The sequence below is a fragment of the Ictidomys tridecemlineatus genome, chromosome 5 (genome assembly GCF_052094955.1).
Source record: "Ictidomys tridecemlineatus isolate mIctTri1 chromosome 5, mIctTri1.hap1, whole genome shotgun sequence".
In the NCBI taxonomy this organism is placed as follows: Eukaryota; Metazoa; Chordata; class Mammalia; order Rodentia; family Sciuridae; genus Ictidomys; species Ictidomys tridecemlineatus.
In genome coordinates, this window is record NC_135481.1 from 188,446,804 (window position 1) to 188,466,120 (window position 19,317).

General features: G+C 39.5%; 1 protein-coding gene and 1 long non-coding RNA gene across 7 annotated transcripts; one reads left to right on the forward strand and one right to left on the reverse strand.

Moving 5' to 3' along the window:
• The first annotated feature begins 45 nt into the window (after positions 1-45).
• On the forward strand, positions 46-3,485 carry LOC144378154 (uncharacterized). The gene is made up of 2 exons (XR_013439763.1): positions 46-185; positions 2,492-3,485. It is a non-coding gene; the product is annotated as an uncharacterized LOC144378154 (long non-coding RNA).
• A 496-nt stretch (positions 3,486-3,981) lies between these two features.
• On the reverse strand, positions 3,982-18,382 carry Spo11 (SPO11 initiator of meiotic double strand breaks). Of its 6 annotated transcripts, none has more exons than XM_040276540.2 (13): positions 18,212-18,382; positions 16,227-16,340; positions 14,544-14,632; positions 14,161-14,227; positions 13,824-13,932; positions 13,281-13,367; positions 12,318-12,354; positions 11,736-11,833; positions 8,457-8,556; positions 8,126-8,163; positions 7,298-7,374; positions 4,924-5,035; positions 3,982-4,413 (listed from the first exon to the last, which is right to left on the reverse strand). In XM_040276540.2, the coding sequence occupies exons 1-13, from the start codon at positions 18,340-18,342 to the stop codon at positions 4,294-4,296; spliced, it is 1,179 nt and encodes a 392-aa protein (XP_040132474.1). In that variant the 5' UTR covers positions 18,343-18,382; the 3' UTR covers positions 3,982-4,293. The 6 variants fall into 6 exon arrangements, with proteins under 6 accessions (XP_040132474.1, XP_040132473.1, XP_040132476.1 ...); XM_040276539.2 differs by having other exon boundaries at positions 11,736-11,845; XM_040276542.2 differs by lacking the exon at positions 13,281-13,367.
• Between the last annotated feature and the right edge of the window lie 935 nt (positions 18,383-19,317).

Genomic DNA, 19,317 nt, shown 5'->3' on the forward strand with positions numbered 1-19,317 from the left:
TTTCTCCCGGAAAGCGCTGAGGAAATCGGCTCCTCCTTCCGGGGCGGTGGCTCAAGCGCAAAAGCGTCGTTGACGTCGAGAGGAAGTACTTACATCGGCAGTTTGCGAATTGGCAGTAAATTGGCGGAGCGCGGCATGTTGCCAAGCAACCGATTTTGTAAATTGGCCGACCAGGCTAGTGGAAGGTAGTTAACTCTCCGCTTGTGAATTAATTCTCGTATTTGTCGTGATTAAAAGTCTAAAAAAAAGCAAAGGTCTGATTACTGCCAGCTAATGTCCAGGACCTTGCTGGGGAGACCCCCTGCGCGGATCCTCTCCGCCCTCGGGGGATAACCGGGCCTGGAGTCCAGGTTCTTGGTTAGGTTGCCGGTGCGATGTCACGCGAAGGCTCCTGCCACCGGTAACGCTCGGTGGAAACGTCAAGGCGTCGGGAGACGAGGTGACTGCGGGTTTAGGCGAGGGTCCTGCCGTCGGCATGGGGTGAGCCTCGCGGACGCAGAGCGGTAAGCGGCCGACTGCTTGAGGCCAGGCTGCTGGTGTGGCGGGCGTCCAGGCGGAGGGAGCCTCTTTATCATGCCGACCGACGCCGGCGGTCTAGCATACTTGGCCGTGACCTCAGTTTGCTTGCTTTCTGAAAGGTCACATGACAAGTTTCAGCTTGGTGACTCGGTTTTTGACTCCGTCCGTCTGCTCTGCCGGCCCAGTGCAGGAGTTCAGTTCCAAAGAGGGGCCACCTTGAGCTGAATTAAGAAGGAGCTGTGGGTCCTTTGGACCCGTGTCCACTGTGCCCACTCAGAGAAGCACGGGACCTTCGGCCGAGTTCACTGCTCGGCCTGGTCTGCATGCCGTGACCGCCTCAAGCATCCTCGGGATCCGTGGGATCTTGGTGTACGCGCAGATTCCGTCGGAGAGCCCACATTTTGTGCCAGAAACTGAGATTAGACTGCAGTTTTCCCAGCCACAGGGCAGGGGTAGAGGTGGAACTGGACAGCTGGCGGGCTGCTCCCACACCTGACTACTTACAGATGACAAAATGCTGGCGGCTCACTTTTCCCCTAGAAGGGAAGATCTATAAAATTTGTATCCATGGACTATATAGGCGAAAATAATTTTAAAGCAAAATAATTAAAATTAAATTTTTATTGTGGTCATCATTCACATTGGCAGACTTTTCTGCCGTTTTTACACAGGTGGATATTTATGAATGATAGTTTATACTCTGTTTTTAGATGAATAGAAACTGAGTATGTTTGTAATTTTAGAATAAATTATTTACATTTTAAATTATATAATTTTGAAATTTTAATTAAAAAGTTCTAATATTTTGGCTTAAGATTTCTAAACACCTTGTTTGCAAAGTGTACACACTGAGTGTTATCTGTACCAGGAATTGGGACATTCAAAGCGGTTTCCTGTCAAGAAGTACTCAACAAGTAATTCCTTGTGATTTTCCTCAATCTCTATTTTTGTGTTTCAGATTGTTCCACTCTGTTTCTTTTAAAAAAAAATGACTTGAAAATATTTTAAAGGAATTTCTACCCAAAATAGTGGAAGGATGAGAGAAAATGAGCTTCTGCCAGCAGAGGGCAACCTTGGCTTGTTTGGGGGGTTTTGTGACCTTAGGACACCAGGGAATGGTGAACCCAAGTCTACCTAGCAAACCAAAGTGAGAGTTGCTCAATATTTTACTACAAAAACATCCCGTTGAAGATGCTTTTAGTGTACATGTACATATGGCTTAGTTTTGAGAGCACCTGTTCTCTTCAATAGCACTGAACAGATACCTACATCGTTTAAATTTTCTCAGAAAATGGGTATTACAAACAGCTTCTTTTTTACAAGGATCTTTATGAGCACTTGAGAAAAAAAAAAAAAAGACCGGACATCTTTTTGTTGTACTAGTTTACTGCTCACTTAAAAAAAAAGTGAGTAGATTTCTTATCTGAACTGAAATATATCTGAAAATCATTTTCAAATGTTAATAATATTGTATATTTAATATACAATGTATTTAATAATATTGTATATTTGTCACTCCCATTTTTGACAGCGTATCCTAACGCAGATATTTTGTGAGTTAAATAGATTTCTAACTTAGTAATTTCCTCCTTTAAATCTGTCAAAATTCAGCGACATTATTACATGTTAAGGTATTAGGTATGGTATAAATTCAAAGAAAAACTTTGAAATTTATAATAATATGCTTAAAATTTTTAATAGTCTCTCAAGCAAGTCAAATTAACAGCATACCAGAAATGCTCTCAAAATGAAATGTCTGATATTCAGGTGTCCAGGGAATATAAAATATTTGTTAATGTGATACACATGTCCTCAGGGGGACCTTAGTTTGGCATACAACAATAAGAATCACAGACCTTCACCTAGAGGGTGCATGCCAGGACAAATGTGAAGCACTTTACATGTACCAGAGTAGTGGTATCCAGACTCTCATGTTTAAGTCTAGACTATATTAATCTTTTTTTTTTTTCAGGGAGCGGTATTGGGGATTGAACTCAGGGCACTCTACCACTGAGCCACATCCCCAGCCCTATTTCGTGTTTTATTTGGAGACAGGTTCTCTGAGATGCTCAGCACCTCGCTTTTGGCTTTGAACTTGCGATCCTCCTGCTTCAGCCTCCCGAGCTGCAGGGATTACAGGCATGTGCCACCACGCCCAGTGTCTATTACTTATTAATTATATGACCCTAGGAAAGTTATTTAAACTCTGTTCCTTTATTTTCTCATCTGTAAATGGGGATGATAATAAAAAGTACCTGCTCCTAGGGGTGTAAGTATGAAATGAGTTATTGTTTGCAAAGCACATAGAAAAATACCTGGCACATACCAAGTGCCAGCAAAGTATTTTTAAATTGTTATCACTTGCTTAACCCTTACTCCAGCCTTTTAGGCAGGCCATCCCGTAGCCCGTGCAGTCACACAGAAGGGTGACTAAGAAGGGTCCTGTGATTGGTTTAATTCCCTATGCTATTTTCTTGAGATTCTTAACTTTAGAACAAGGGTTCCCACTTACAATTTGCCTTTGGCCTGCATATTCTGTACCTCGTGCTGCTCTTGAGGTGGATGGTATTGTTGTCCCCTAGTGTGACTGTAGCTTTGGACAAGTAACATCTTTTGTGCTGTCACCTATAAACCCTGGTGTAATTGCTGAGTAATCACAGGGTTCTTTGGAGAATGAAATGAGATCATGTGTGAGCAGTGACTGGCACATCTTAAGACTTCAGAAATGCTATCTATTATTACCATTTATCTTTATAAACCAACCCAACATTTATGTACTGATATAAATACATATTCTTGCTTGATTTCACTAGCAATGTTTGGTGCGGCTAATGATCTACTGAAAGTACAGAATATCATAAAACTCATGTATATCAAAATTAAGGTAAATTTATAAAGGGAAAAGATCACATTATAACTGTTGGAGAAGCACCTATTAAAATTTGAAGCTTCTGTAAATCTTAAAACTGAAGAAGTTCTTTGTTTTATTGATCTAAACTAAAGAATAATGGACTTGAATTGGGGCAATAATGAACAACCCCTGGAGAAAAATTTTCTAATAATACAGTCGATAAAAAAGTAGGCCCCAAACAAAGTAAAGCAAAGCATGGAGGACTACATCAATCCAAGTATTATTTTGGGGTAAATATTACTAGTTTTACAAGTAAATTAATTCTTGAGGACAAAAGAGTAAATTAATTTACAAGTAAGTTAATTCTTGAAGGCAAAAGAGAATGTAAAAGAAACTACCAGATGCTATAATTTCTTTGCAACGTTTCATGTTGACTATTGTTATTTTTGTTACTAATAAAATCCCATATGTCTTACATTAGTTATATTGTAGAAGACAAATATTTCAGACTTTTATTCAAATAAAACATTTTTTCCAAATAAAAGTTAAAAGTCAAAATCATATTCTTTTATAATTTAGAAGATAGGATAAAAATCAGTCTACATAAAATCTTTTATTTTTTAAATTTTTATTAGTTATTGATGGACTTTTATTTGTTTATATGTGGTGCTGAGAATTGAACTCAGTGCCTCACACATGTAGGCAAGCACTCTACCACCAAGCCACAACCCACAGCCCTACATAAAATCTTTTAGAGAAAATTAGAATATAGCACTTATTTTGACAAAACATATAATTAATGGAAATTATTGGCCTTTACCTTTACGGAACTACAAATACATATTCTTCCCACAACAGTATTTGCCAGTTAAACTAATGAAGGGCCTCTGGAAAACAGATTCTTCCATCCTCCACATGTGCTTTTATATCCATCCTCCAAATTTTAACTTGTTGGGTAAGTACACTCTGGAAAGGTAATCTGACGACAGGGAGGTTAAAGCTTGGATTTCTGCCTTCATTTTGGATTCTGCCATTATTTCCATCTGCCAATAAGAGGTAAAATATCACAAAATCAGAGTTCTTTGCTGCAGTTCTGTTAATTCAACAAACTAATCAGCCTTGACTATTTTTATTATTCACAACCACAACAATAGTCTTCAGGATCAGCCAGGATATTCCTGAGCTGCTACAGGAGAAACCATCAGAGGAGAGAATACCCGGTACAGATGCTGCAGTAATGAGGCATGGTCTGGGACCATTCATGATTTCTTTTTTCATTTTTTTTAATCTCATAAACTATGATAGGGCCATCAACAAAGGGTAAATAACCATGATAAGGGTAAAAATAGACCAGCTGCATCTGGCTGACCTCATCTATTAGCCTTCACATGATTCCATTTCAACAACTATTTACTGCTAAACCACAATAACATTAGTTGTTGTTATATAAAATTACAAGTATGTTTTCAAAATATTATGTGAACAGCCACCATTAAAGCAAAAGGCAGTTAAACTTTATATAACACTTGAATTCAAAAAGAAACACCATATACTTCTCTTCTCCAAAATGGTTGGCAAGTAATATAAGGTCTCTTGAGGATGCTGTCAAGTTTCCCTTGATCCGGTTTTGTTAGTGGGATCAAACTATCTCTAGGTACATTTAGCCTGGTAAAAAATAAATGCAAAAAAATCAGTAAAAAAAGCCTGTTCCCATCACACATATGTTTTGCTTGTATTTACTGTACTATTTCAAAAAACTCAGAAATGACAGATAAGAAAATCAATACAATCCTGTCGAATCCTAGATCAGCAAGTTTTCAAGCAGGTAGTGGAAGTCTGTTTCTACAGTAAATAAATCCTTAGCATTTTACTTTCTTCTCATCACAGGATGATAGGAAGACACACTTTTGTTACTAAGCACATGCCCCCAGCACTGGCACTGTGTATGTGATACTAGAGCAGTTGAACAAGGTGTGGTTAAGCATCCCAAAGCATTGAATTCAGAGCTGTGAGTTCCACTGGGGGTGGCTAGAAGCTGCATTTCACTGAGGGACATTAGGTTCCAACAGGTGCTTACTTGTTTGTGATTCATTGAGGACATTGTTTGTGTAGTGCTTCCCATTCATGAGTGCTTCACACTCACCTATCTAGTTTTAACTTTGAAAAAAGAAGAATGTAATTTTATCTTGGTATGTGTTTAAAAATAGAACATGAGAGTTCTGGGATTTAGGGTGTAATCTACTTTTTGAAGTCACAAATTCTAGATTTCTTAAAGGATCTCTGGTTTCAGTCTTTTTCTATATCCCCATAATTATGACCATTTGCCAGTGACAACTTTTGGGTAGATGTGACAATTTGATTGAGAGAGACCTAGAGCATTTCCCTTACATTGTGTTTGCATAGCTCCTTTGTATATGTATTTGGGGTGGTTCTGAAGACACTTGTGGAATTTATAAGATGCAGCTAGAGTTTCCCTAGGCCCTCTAACTTAAAAATGAGCAGATCATGTGTCCTGAATTAGTGTTAGAAATGGCCTTCATACAAATAGATCACCTCCAAGGCATTGTGGTCATGACACATAACATCAAATTGAACAAAACTTTAATTCACTGGATGTAAATGTTAAAAAAAAAAAAAGAGAGAGAGAAAGTTTCCTGTCATTCTCTCATTTTGTAATAAGTGTCTACCCCAAAACTGTTCATGCTTCCAATTTAGGAAACAAGCACCTGTAATCAAGGCGTGCACTGCTTAAAGAAATCCAACAAGCATGTTAAATTCATTTTCACTGGCAAATTAAAACAATAAGAAACATTTCAAAATTTATCCCATTAGCAGAAAGGGAAAAAATTGTTACTATTACTATCTTATGCTGGAGAGATATACTGGCTCTTGTACTGCAGAGAGAATAAAACAACCTATCTAGCCGGGTGCAGTGACACACACCTGTAATTCCAACAGCTTGGGAGGCTGAGGCAGGAGGGTCCAGAGTTCAAAGCTAGCCTTAGTAATTAGCAAGACCCTGTCTCTAAATAAAAAATAAAAAGGGCTGGGGATATTGCTCAGTGATTAAGAACCTTTGGGTTCAATCTCTAGTACAAAAAAAAATAGAAGTCTAAAATGTGTAAAATCTTTTAGCCACCAATTCTGGGAATTCTGCCTCAGGGTTTCTTTAAAGATGCTGGTAAAGGTTTAGTTTAAGGAACCCATCAAGCACTATCAGAGATTTGGAAACCACTTAAGTGTCTAGCTATGAGGGATTGGCCACACAAACATCAGAATATCCAGAATTGGAACTTATAGTAGGACACATTAAAATGAGGTCATAAAGAGAAATGTATTGGTAGGGAAAAGTGATCATATTGTGCTGTATGAAAAACACAAAATAACAGTACAGTATGATCACATCTTTGTGAAAAAGTATGGTTGTGCACAGAAAATCTACAAAAGCACAGCTGTTTAGGTGATCTTTATCTTGTTATTAATTTTTTTCTATAATGAACATTGTATATTAAATGTGCCCCACTTGAGGTTCCCAAACTTTAAATCATCCCCAAATGAGATTTTTATGAAGTTAAAAATTTAAATGTATGATAAAAAATTGATTCATATGGCAAATGATGTTGTCAATGATTACCATTATTAGAATCCATGTATTATACTCTAAGTACAAAAAATTATAAAATGTTTTAACCATAAAATAAAAATTTGTAGCTAGCTGCAAGTGTTATAATTAACTTATTCATTAAGTATTTTAGTACTAGAGCAGAAACACTGATGAATTAAATTCATAATTAGTAATCTTGAATCATAGTGAGCAATATAAATTAAAAACAACATTAAGAGCTTTTCCTTACAGTGACTTTCAGGCTATTGTTATTGATCACAATAAATCACTTTAAATGTCCTATTTCTGCTATACTGAATAACCTTTTAATATCAGAAGGGAGTAAACCAAGCCATCTCATAGCTGGAACTGTGAGGTTGTGGGCTTCAAAAGACATGGACTGAAACAAAGAGCAAAAGTATGTTAGGTGAGGCTAACTTGCAGAAAACTAGCATACTGGTTTTCATAGACAAATCATTTTCTAAGGAAAAGCACCGAAATGCTCTGTATTATTTCTGTATTAATTTTTTATGGAGCATACTACAAATTAACCTCTCTGATCTGCATTTATTACTGCGATTCCATCTCTCCACCTGCTCTGCCACCCTTTTTATCTGTAGTAAATTTAACCAGGCATCAGAATCACATGGAGGTGCAGGTTCAGTAGGTTTGGATGGGGACTGAGAGTTGCAAATTTCCAGGTGATATGGATGCTGATAGCTAGAGACACATTTGGAGAAGCCCTGATGTATGGTTGTTGCAGACTAGTGGTGAAATTTGGTGGTGTTTTCCTTCCTCCTTATAGTGGAAGAAAAGGGATCTCAAAGTCAAAATTCAAGATGTAAGATTCAGAGTATGTTTGGTGATCAGACACTATTGTTACTCTGGGACCTTGCAGGTACTTTAGTAGGCTGGAAGGTACAGGATGATAATGGCTTTTGCCCACAGCTCATCTATTCCCTGTGTGTACTGGTCATGCTGGAAGCTGGACTCCCAGCCACTGAACAGCAGAAGATCCTGGAATGGGACGTTAGTTCCTGAGTCCATTCTGGAGGTCTTTTGCATACTAGGGGTGATAAGTAAGCACATCATCCCAATGAATGTAAAATGTCTAAATAGTGGAGAAAGGAAAACTACTTTTCTATACTCACCCTAGACCCATACTTATAGATGCACATTATTTCTATGCCTGTTAAAAAAAAAGTTAACTTTAAAATTAGTCTTATATAATACAGGTTAAATAATTTGCACTCATATTTTATCTAATATCTGCAATTTTTAGTTTTGTGAACACTTCCAATAATAAACTTGTGGTTCTCCATCTCATATGTCATATAAATTGCCTTAAATGATTACATTTTTTCACTTTAATCTAACCATATTTTTAAAATATTTTGATGAAAGTATTCTAAAAGCAGGAAAACACAACTACAAATATGACTAATTATGATTGTTGTTCCAAATAGTCCAAGGATAACTTACCATGTGGATCAGCATCTACTAGCGTGAAAACAGGAATGTGAAAGGAGTCCCACAGCTTCTTGACTAAAAGCCTTGTGTTCAGATCAGGTACACCCTTTCCCTAAAAGCAAGATAGGTATTAGGTATTTTAATTCCAGTAAGATGAATGGGTACAACTACACCCTTATTTGGTTAGTAATTTAAAAAGGAGACCTCCCACCTTGAATTTCAGATGGGAGAAGACTGGTGTTCACAGTGAACCAATGTCCAATATGTGCAGGGTGAAGGAGCCCATGTACATTCATATCTTTGCCTCAATTATACCAGCCCTAGGAGATATTTTAGCAGAAACAGAAGTAATAAAAACCCTACACACTTAAAGATGCCCACTGTGGTAATACTTAAAATGGCAAAAACGAAAAAAGAAAAACAACAACAACAAAAAACTATCCCACAAATCTAACAGCAGGGACATGGACAGGGCAGCACCAGGAAACCAGCTCCAGAATCAGTCAGTCTGGGCTGGCACGTGGCTCTGCTCTTCCCAGTGGCACAAAGGTGAATGAGTATGGAAACCTCCCTGTAGTTTAGGACTCTGTAACCTCTTAAAAGGTTATTATATAAATGAAATTATTTTACAATATAAAATCTTTAGAAGAGTGCCTGGTTTAATTTTGGGGTTTAATAAACCCTGCATGCTGGAATAATATGAAGTCATTTAAACAATAATGTAGAAAAGTAATTTAAAGAGCATTACAATAATGGAGGAGAAAAGCAGAAATCCAAATGAAATGGGGCAGAGGAGGAAGCAGGGCCTACGTTCCCATGACAAATGGACTTGCAGCAGAGAGCTGAGTTTGAATTTGCTCCCTACCCGTCAGTATTAATGCTCTAGCTCTATCTGTAAGGTCACAGTAAACATGCCTGCCCAGGAGTTCTGGCATTATTGCCACACAGAGCTAGTTGATTCCAGCCCTAGTTCTGAGCAGCCACAGGCCTGTGGAAGACACCTCCCTGCACTGTAACTCCTGTTATTAAAGCAGAGGTAATGACTACAGATCTCGCAGAGTTGTTCAAAGTCTTTACAAGTTGATATGTGACAATGGCAATATGTGAGAACTCTTATTAGGTGAAGTGTTCCTTGTGGTCACAGCACTTAGTGAAGGGTAGTGCATTTTTCATTTTTTTCCTTGGGGAAAAGATAGTACATGGACGTAGTAGAGGAGTCCAATAGTATCTGGTCTAAGTGGTTCTTCCTAGCCTGACCCTCTATCCCAGCTCCACTGGCCAGCTTCTTATGGGCATAATGGCAGTCATCAGTGGACACCAGTGGCACTAGGGTGGGGCTGCATGCATGTGTATTTCAGCAGGACTGGTGGGCTGCATGCAGAGAGCAAAAACAGTGGATTCTGGGTGAGGCTCCCCTCCCTGCACCTGTGTTCTTTATAAGCACTCTTACACCTCTCCTCAACCCACTGGGACAAGAGCCTTGCTTGATGTGCATCTCCAAACACCAGGGCTGAGCAGAGCCACTGCAGCTTTCTCTGGAGTGGCTTGTCTACAGCTGGACAAACATGGCCTCTCAGCATTGAGAACTGAAAGAAGAAGACTAAGCCAAAGAATGAGGCGTAGGACAACCCACGAGAGACTGGTCCATCTCAGGCTCCATAACATGGCCTATTGCTTATGAGCTCTCAGTCTGTACTTTCCATCTTCACTCTTGTCCCTTAACTTCAAACTAGGCAGATGCCACCAAGAGTTTCAACTGTCACCCCAAGTTTTTATTTCTAAAATCACATCAAGATCTCTCATGAAGAGCAGCTGGGTGTTCCTGCCTCTTGTCCTGTAGCTATCCTTGTGATACTACAGTGACAGTCCACATACCAGAGCCATTTTGACTGGCTCATCACATCCAGTGGTCACCAAGTCCCTTGAAATGTCCTCTGATCCAGTTGTTTCCCGGTTGTCCTGCCCCTTTCATCCTCACATGAGATAACTCAGCCTCCTGATAGCTCCCTGACTCCTGTCATCTCTATCTAACAGATGCATTATCACACTAATCCTGTTACTTCCCTCCTGGCCAGTTCAAAAACTTTTTGAGGCCTGGTATTTCTGCACTAAATCAGGATGCCTCCTTGGGACTGTCCAGGCCTTCAGGACTCTGCCCAGCTGCTCAAAGTCCTGCTTTCCTCTCCAGGGCAGCTCTCCTCATTGCTCCCACAAACATACCTCACAAACACCATACTTACTGTTAATCCAATAAGCCAGAAGAATTTTAAGTAGAAGAGCTTTCTTTTCTTCTTCAAAGAACTAGGATTTTACACAGATCTATAAAAGCAGAAGCTGGGAAAAGAGCTTATAAAGGAGCAGAACATGATCCCGTCTCTTCCCCTGTAGTCATTCTACCTGTGCAAAGCCCAGCTTCACTTCCACCTCCTCCCTTCCTACTGCAACAATTTTCATCAAATCACTCCAGTTTTATGGATTCCACTCACATTACCTATAGCAGGATGCTTACTACCTGTCTCCCCTGCCTTCAGTGCAATGGTTCTAGGAAGTGGGACCTTTGGGAACTCACTAGGTCATGAGAATGGAGCTCCCATGGGCTGAATGTGAATAATGCCCTTGTGAAAGGGAGCCTAGAAGGGTCCTCTTGACTTGTTGAGAAGATGACTGACCAGTGAATCAGAAAGCAGGCCCTCACCAAACTCCAGATCTGGAGCTCCCCAGCCTCCAGAACCATGAGAAGCAAAGGTTTGTTGTTTAAGCCCCTTGGTCTGTGGTATTCTGTTAGGGCAGCATGGACTAGCAAACACCTTTTGCTAAACAATGCCATAGTTCCCAGCATATTATCTCACCCATGGGAATCATAAAATATGCTTCTGTGTTCTTAGCACAGAGATGTTTAAAAATAGCAAGCTCTTTTCGACTAAATTCATGAAATTAATGGTATACAAATGTGTGTGAGGAAAAAAAGAACAGCCCAGTTCATTCATCCCTTCTCCAGGCCCCAGAACTGACATGAGACAGACAGACAACCACTGTGAGACTGGTGCAAGGGTGGCTGAGGGTCCAGCAGGCTCACCCTGGTGTTTCAAGATCATGGGTATGAACAGGTCAGGAGCATCACTTCCAGGTTAGGTTCAGGATGTTTAAATACACACTGTAGACATTCCAGTTCTATGACCCCAAACAATGCATTGTACTGAAAATAGAATGTGGCCCAAATTGCACAGATAATGTTAGGAATCCCTCACCGGTCACCACAGTCCTGGAGTGAAGTAAAGGTAGGTACTATACCGTGACCATGATGCATGGAGACATTTTGTTGCAAAAGTCATCATCTAGGAGCCGCTGAAATGTTGCATCTTTTTCTACAATTAACAGAAATTTTGCATCTGTAATTAAATCTGTGAAATTAAGGCTGATAAGTTGAAGATGACAGTATTTCAATTTAATCAACTATCTTATGGTACCATATGGATCAATTAAAAAACAGCTGTTAGAGGCTGTAAAACCAATGTGATACTACAATATGTACACGTGAAAAAATAAGAATTAATACCTCATTTGAATCAAATGTATGATATGTCAAGATCATTGTAATGTTTTGAGCAACTAATAAAAAAATTCAAAAAAATAGCTGTAGAAAGAATATTTTGATTTTTACCTTTAAATATATAAACATATATTCTCATATATTTAGATATGTCTCTCTCACATAATGGTGAGCTCCTAAAACAGTACGAAAGCAGGGACTATGTGTGTTCATCTTGATGGCTACAGGGTCTAACTTTGTTGTTAAATATTATGAAGGCTTGGTTTATCAAAGGAATGAATGAACATTCCAGAAGTTTAATTAGCTTCCCACTTAAAGGATACTCCGGATTCCTTGAATATTAGATGGCACAGCAACAGCCTAAGTTAAAATAAAAGACAAGTTTTATTTTAAATGGAAAATAAATAAAAATGACACAAATTATTACAAAAATCCTATATTTTCATTTTCTTTGACTACCAGTCACAAGAGTCTTATTGCTCAGTGAGGAAACAGTAAGATACAGAGAAATCCCTCAATAAGAAAACAGACACATAAGCTACAATACTTCACAGCAGGGAGAACTTCTGGGAAGCATTGTAGATATGTGACTTTAAGCAGAGACTGAGGAAATTAAATGTCCTGATGTGGGTCTCATGGCCATCATCTTTCCACTGTCCTAAATGGTCACCCATCCAAACTGCTGTGCTGGTTCAGTACTGCATGTTTTCTATGTACCAGAGCCCAGCAAAAGGTTTAGTGTTAAACTTATTAGTTTCAGAACCAGTAATTTTTTATGGAAATTACGTAAATAACTTTGCTAAAATGGGTAAGCCACACTCTACCTGTAATGTCATGTTTTTTTTCTTTTCTTCCTCCCCCCCCCTCTTTTTTTTTTTTTTTTTCAGTATTGGGGATTGGACCCAGAGGTGCTTAACCACTGAGCTGCATCCCCAGACCTTTTTAAATTTTATTTTGAGGCAGGTCATGCTAAATTGCTTAGGACCTTGCTAAATTACTGAGTCTGACTTTGAACTTGTGATCCTCCTGCCTCAGCCTCCTGAGCCACTAGGATGTCCAACTTAACAGTACATTGAATATATATGTATGTTTATTTCAATATGACAATTGGCATATAATTATGTGTTACACAACTCCATAAAGCATGTACCTAACTCATCCTTCCATCCTTTTTTATTTAAAAATCTTAAGCTCCAAATTATTCAACAGAGCTAGAAATAAGATACATCTCAAAATTGAGTGACCTGAAAGGTAGTTAAAGCATGTGAAGCCTTAAGGATGCTTACTGTTGTGCCACAGGGACAATGCACTTTGGTGCCGTCTTCTTCAATGTATCTTAAATTGCCTGCAATTAGCCCTTTGGATGTTGATAACTGAAAGATAATAGATGTATTTGAAAACTTTTCCACTATGATATTTCATGCTGCTAAGCATTCTTCATGTTACTTTCTAAATAATTTGTATTTTACCTCAGATGAGATTTAGATATGGAGAAAATGTGTAAAAGTATTTTGGAATTAAATTTTTTTGATAATTTATCTGTTTTAATCCATTCATCTAAAAGGATGATTAAATTTATGAGAAAATATAATATCAAATGATATCAAAATAAGGCAAAGATTACTTTTATTGTAATTTTTATACAAATATCTTATTTTAAAATGGAAGGTTTTGTTTGCAAGACTGTAAAACAGCGTCATTCTTTTAACTTGTAAAATATTGTTGTTTTTCTTTAAGTATCATGTTTGTGTTATATAATGGGTTTACTATTTCAAATAGATATGTAAAACAGAAAAAAGATGAAAAGTTCTGTGCTGAGTACCACTTACTATGTGCAGACTCCTCCTTGGCACTCTGAGCATACAGGAAATATCATTGATAATGTCGTCCACGACAGTCTGAGTACCAAAGAGCTGGCTGTCAGTATAATAGATGTCTCTATGAAAGTTTAAAACACACATTTCTAATTAACCATGTACTTTTGGAATATGACAAATATTGGAGTAGTATTTGTGAAAACTTTAACGGAATGAAACACAACATATAAGGAAAGTAATTTCTTCCCCAGAAGGTAGTCTTATATGACTCCTCAAAAGAGATAATAAAGTTGATCCAATTAAATCTCATGTTGCATTTAAAAATACTTTACCAGAACAATATACTTACCTTTTAGTTGCATAAGTGTTGCTCTGTACTAATTTATAAATCATGGACAATATTTTAAGGATTAGAGCTGGAAGATAAAATGCAATAAACAATTTGCTTGCCATTTATCTTACTGATTCTAAAGACACTGCTATCAAGAATCTTAATTGTCCACAATTACCATTCCTAACATTTAAAAAATTATCTTTCTGAAATAAAGAATTAAGTATAAAATAGTTGCCTGAAAAATTAGATAAAATTAATTGCTCTGAGGACTCAAAACAGAGAGAATACATTTATCTTGAATCATAAACCAAGTAATTCCCTTAATTAGCAACAACAAAAATCTAGAAAATAACCAAATTTATTTATTCATCACTCAAAGCTAAGAAAGATCAACTTACCAAATTTTTTAACTGATTTTAGAGAATTGCTTTTGATTTTTCTTGTGGTACAATGAGCCACCATCTGAAGACCAACAGAATCTTCAAACCTGTAATTTTGTTTAAAGCAAAGGAATAAAATGAAAATTACTTAACTTCTTAACACCAAGCAATACATATTTTAACTTTATTTTATTCATTTTCTATTATTTTTAATGTTGCTGAGAATCGAACCCAGTGCCTCACGTGTGCTAGGCAAGCCCTCTACCACTGAGCCACAATCCCAGCCCCCAACAATACACATTTAATGTTTTCTTCTGAGAACATCATTTAAACCCCACATTTCTTCTTGACACAAGCACTAAAATTTTATAGACCTGGTTTGTGAGCTTAGATCAGTCCAGGTGGTAATTAGGTAATTAGCTTTGTGACATACAGCAATAAGATAAAGTGTTTTAAATAAATACCTTTTATTATGGAGTGTGTGTGTACACTTCTTTCTTGGAAAGACATTAAGTATATGTAAAATTTTTTCAAGTATTTCACAATTTGACTAGAATTTTACTCATTTTAATAATTTATTCATTGAATAATTTGACTCAATAAGTTTTGAAATATTTTATTTCTAATTTGCCCACAAAGTGACATTACATAAAATAACATCTATCTTAGATTGTTAAATGGAACCACCAAGCCTCTCCCAAAGGTGGCAGAAGGCACCAAGCAAAGACACCAGATGTCATCTTCTTTGAAGCTAGATAAGATCCATCTTTCCAAATATACAGTCTAGGGCTGGGGGTGTGGCTCAGGCGGTAGAGTGCTCGCCTGGCATGCATGCAGCCTGGGTTCGATCCTCAGCACCACATACAAATAAAGATGTTGTGTCCACTTAAAAAATAAATATTAAAATTCTCTCTAAAAAAAGAGAATACAGTCTACATCAATTATATTGGCCATAGTAACTAAGCAGTTTCAAAATTCCCTTTGTTCTGTTTCTGTAACTCTTTCAGATGTGAGAACCATTCTTGTACTGCTTTTCCTTATTCAGTAGAGAAGATTTTACAGGCTGGGAAAAAGAAAAACACTCTATCTCTTGGTGCTAACTCAGATGGAGCCCTTGGACTCAGCAGTAGATCATCAGAAGGCAGCCTGGTCAATGGGCTCCACGTTCAGGACACTTGACTTCAGCCTGAGCTCAGGATTGATGGCTGCTCTGAGTAAGGGTTTGCTTTTGCAGTGCGGATGAGAACCGTACCCACAGTATCCCCTCCCCACTTGCTGGGAAGCTTAGATCCAAGCCTGATGCCTATTTTCAGCAAGGTCTCAGCATTTGAAATTCTAACCTTTTTTGGTGCCTTTTTTTCCCCTAACCTTATTTTTCTTTGCTTTATCTTTTTTAAAAAATATTTATTCTTAAGTCTTAGGTGGACACACTATCTTTTATATTTATGTGGTGCTGAGGATCGAACCCAGTTTCTCATGCATGCTAAGTGAGCACTCTACCACTGAGCCACAACCCCAGCCCCTCTTTTCCTTATCTTTTATACCTACTTATAGCTTTTGCAACCTACCTGTATGATATGTATTCCCATTTTTTTGGCTGGGTAAAGGCAATAAAAGAGTGAAAAATAACTAGAATTCTAAATCAAATACAGTGAAAGAATGACACCGATACATTTAAAAACAGAACTGCAAAATGCTCACTTTATATTTTCCCAGCTGGATCTGTTGTCTATTGTGAAGGCAGGCGCTTCATTTCTTGCCAAGCTTGTGATTATGTCTTGCATAATGTTTTCTATAGATGCGAGAACCTGAGCACTGAAACAGTAAACACAGTGATTCAATTTTAATTGTAAAGTATGCTTTTCAATATGTAATGTTTGCTCTATTAGTACTAAAGTAACTTTTTGTTTCATTGGTTGTCTTTTTTTTGGGGGGGAGGGGGTATAAGGGATTGAACTCAGGATCACTTGACCACTGAGCCACATCCCCAGCCCTACTTTCTATTTTATTTAGAGACAGGGTCTCATTGAATTGCTTAGTGCCGCGATTTTGCTGTGGCTGGCTTTGAACCCATGATCCTCTTGCGTCAGCTTCCAGATCATTGGTTGTTTTTTAAAAGACCTGGAAATCCATGTCGGTAATGATCTCTTCTGCTAAATCTCCTATCAATACTGCATTAAAACAATAGAATTTACAATAGTTACTTAGTATTTCATTTGCTTGTAATTTCATTTCTCAAATTACAACTGAAGTAATCTCTTCCTTTTTCATTAATGATATAACTTACAAGTATATTTTTATCTACTTATATTCGGCTACTTTAATCTGCATTTAAATATAAGCTGAATTTAAATATAAACTTGATGGCCTGAAATACATTAATTTAAAATAATATAATATTGGTTCAGAATTTCCTTCCCAAAAATGTAATGCAAAAATATTTCAAAAGAAACATTTATTGTAGCACACTCCCTAATTGATCTCATTCCTTAAAATCAGCCCTTTTGAATTTGCTTGAAAAAAGAAAAAAGTTTAATTACTACCATGAGAAGAATAAATCATGAGTTCTGCACTAAACGGTTGATTTGGCAACTACTATATGCCACTGTACAGCGAAATGTGAAGAAGACACAGCCTCATATCTTGTCAGCTGGCTTTTAATTTCACAAGCCATCAGCTTCAAAAATTGTTCTATTAGAAATAACAGCATATTGTCTAGAAAGGGGAATCAAATTAATGCTAGAAAATGGGCAAAATGTTAAAGAACTTTAATTTTCCACAGAAACTTTGGAGATTTTATTGAAAATAAATAGAATAAAATTCAGAACAGAAAATAAAATTTAAAACATTTAATACTGATTTTGAGAGGTCAAAATGACCCCAAATATCTCATTTTTCGAGCCTGAAAGGCAAAGAAGTCATAGGACGATACTGTGAGCCCCTTTGTTGGGATGGACCTATGCCCGCAGTGCACGACCCTCCCGAGTCCCCCCCCCCCCAGTGTAAGTCCCTTGGTAAAACTAGTTTGCTTGTGGGTTTTTGGTAGTTGGTTTGGGCTTAAAAGCAACTGTTTAGGATGAAGAAATGGTTGAAGAAAGCAAAGAAGGAGCACCATTCCAAGGAGGCCGGTCCAGTGAACCTGCCCTCTGTCAAGGGCCACTGGGGTGCAGTCCTCGTGGGGTTTCTGGACACTGGGGTTGAACCCGGGGCGCTCTACCCCGGGCTTCACCCCAGCCCTTTGTATTTTATTTGTGACAGGGTCTTGCTACGTTGCTGGGGCTGGCCTCGCACTGGCGGTCCTCCCGCCTCAGCCTCCGAGTCACGGTGCGTCAGGTGCGCGCCGCCGGCGCCCAGCTCTGTGGCTGACTTTAAATGAATCTCATTTAAATCTGCACGCGGTCAGTGCTGCCCAGCCGGGACACAGTGCTGCCCAGCCGGGACACGCCGCCGCCGGCCTCGCTGACCGGGCCGTTAGCTCGCCGGGTGCCACCTCGTGGCTCGCCTTCCTATCCATGGTGCGGGCGGCCCGAGCCAGCGCCGGCCGGGTGCCCAGGCCGGGAGCCGGACGTGGGCAGTGCAGCGCCCCGGCGAGCAGCCCTGCACCGGCCGTTGGCCCTGGAGCTCCCGGCGAGGAGGCCGGGCTGCAGCGCGGGTCCTCACGGCTCGGGACGTGTGGGATCCTCTACCTGGAGGCCAAGCGGGTCCCCTGTGCACTGGCCTCCGGGCCACCTCTCCTCAGGGCGGCCACCAGCGAGGCCCGGTGCCGGTCCAGGACCTCGAAGAACGCAGCCCCAGGCCCCACCGGCGCAGCGGCCATGCGGCCTCACAAGCAGGCCGCTTCTGCGCTCTGTGCTGCGCATGCGCGCTCCACAGTCTTGGGGGAGGGGGCGCCCACGCATGCGCACTCCGCGTCAGTGGAGGGCGGGGCCACGTATGCGCGGGCAGCAGCGCAGGGCTGGTGGCACGTGTTTGTCAGTCACGCACCTGGGCAGCCGCGCTTTCCAGCCCACTGGGGCTTACTTGAGCTGATACTATTTCTGGGGAGGAGGACTATTTTGGGAAAGTGTTATCCACAAATTTTCATTAAACCAGTTATGAGGCTGGAAAGTAGCTCCATGGTAGAGCATTAGCTTCGTGTGTGCGAGGCCCGGGTTCCAACCCAGCACCCAACAACAAGAACAAATGACACGAAGATCCATTTCGTGTGGGAAGCAATTCCAAGTCCTGGGTTTATCTGTAAGTGAGGCAAACACAACTCCAGTTTCAAGTAGTTGAAGGCTTACCAAGCCCTCTTCACTCAGCCTTTCCTCTGATTCCCTTAATTCCAGGAAGTTCCTCATGCACCATCCTAATTTTGCAAGAACATAGAAGGGCCCACTCTGTCCAGATAGGCCTGGGTTAACATCGCACCTCCACAATGCTGTGGGCTGTCAGTCCTAGCACAATGAATACAGGTGACCCAGTTAAATTCGGATTTCAGATAAACAAGGAATGCTTTTTCAAAGGGTAACTGCTTCCCACATAGTCGTTGAGACAGCATTTTACTAAATGATTATATTATTGTTCATGTAAAATTCATATTTACCCAGGCAGGGTGTATCTTATCTAGCAACTCCACATCCTCTTTTGCAGACCTGGTTAGCCACTCCTCATCCTACTTTCAGAGCGGAAAGTGGGAATTCTGAAACCCAGGAAAGGAGTCCTGGTGCTGGGGACAGACATACAGAGGGGTGAGGTCCCCATGCTACATGGATGAGTGCTGGGGCTTGGCCACAGAAGAGCCACCGGGCCA

Coding starts and splice junctions, on each gene's coding strand:
- Spo11 (XM_040276539.2), bottom strand. CDS start 18,342: ATGGCCGCTGCGCCGGTGGGGCCTGGGGCTGCGTTCTTCGAGGTCCTG. Junction 13,933..14,160: donor AACACTTATGCAACTAAAAG/GTAAGTATATTG, acceptor AAACTTTCATAG/AGACATCTATTATACTGACA. Junction 11,846..12,317: donor TAATATTCAAGGAATCCGGA/GTATCCTTTAAG, acceptor TTAATTTCACAG/ATTTAATTACAGATGCAAAA.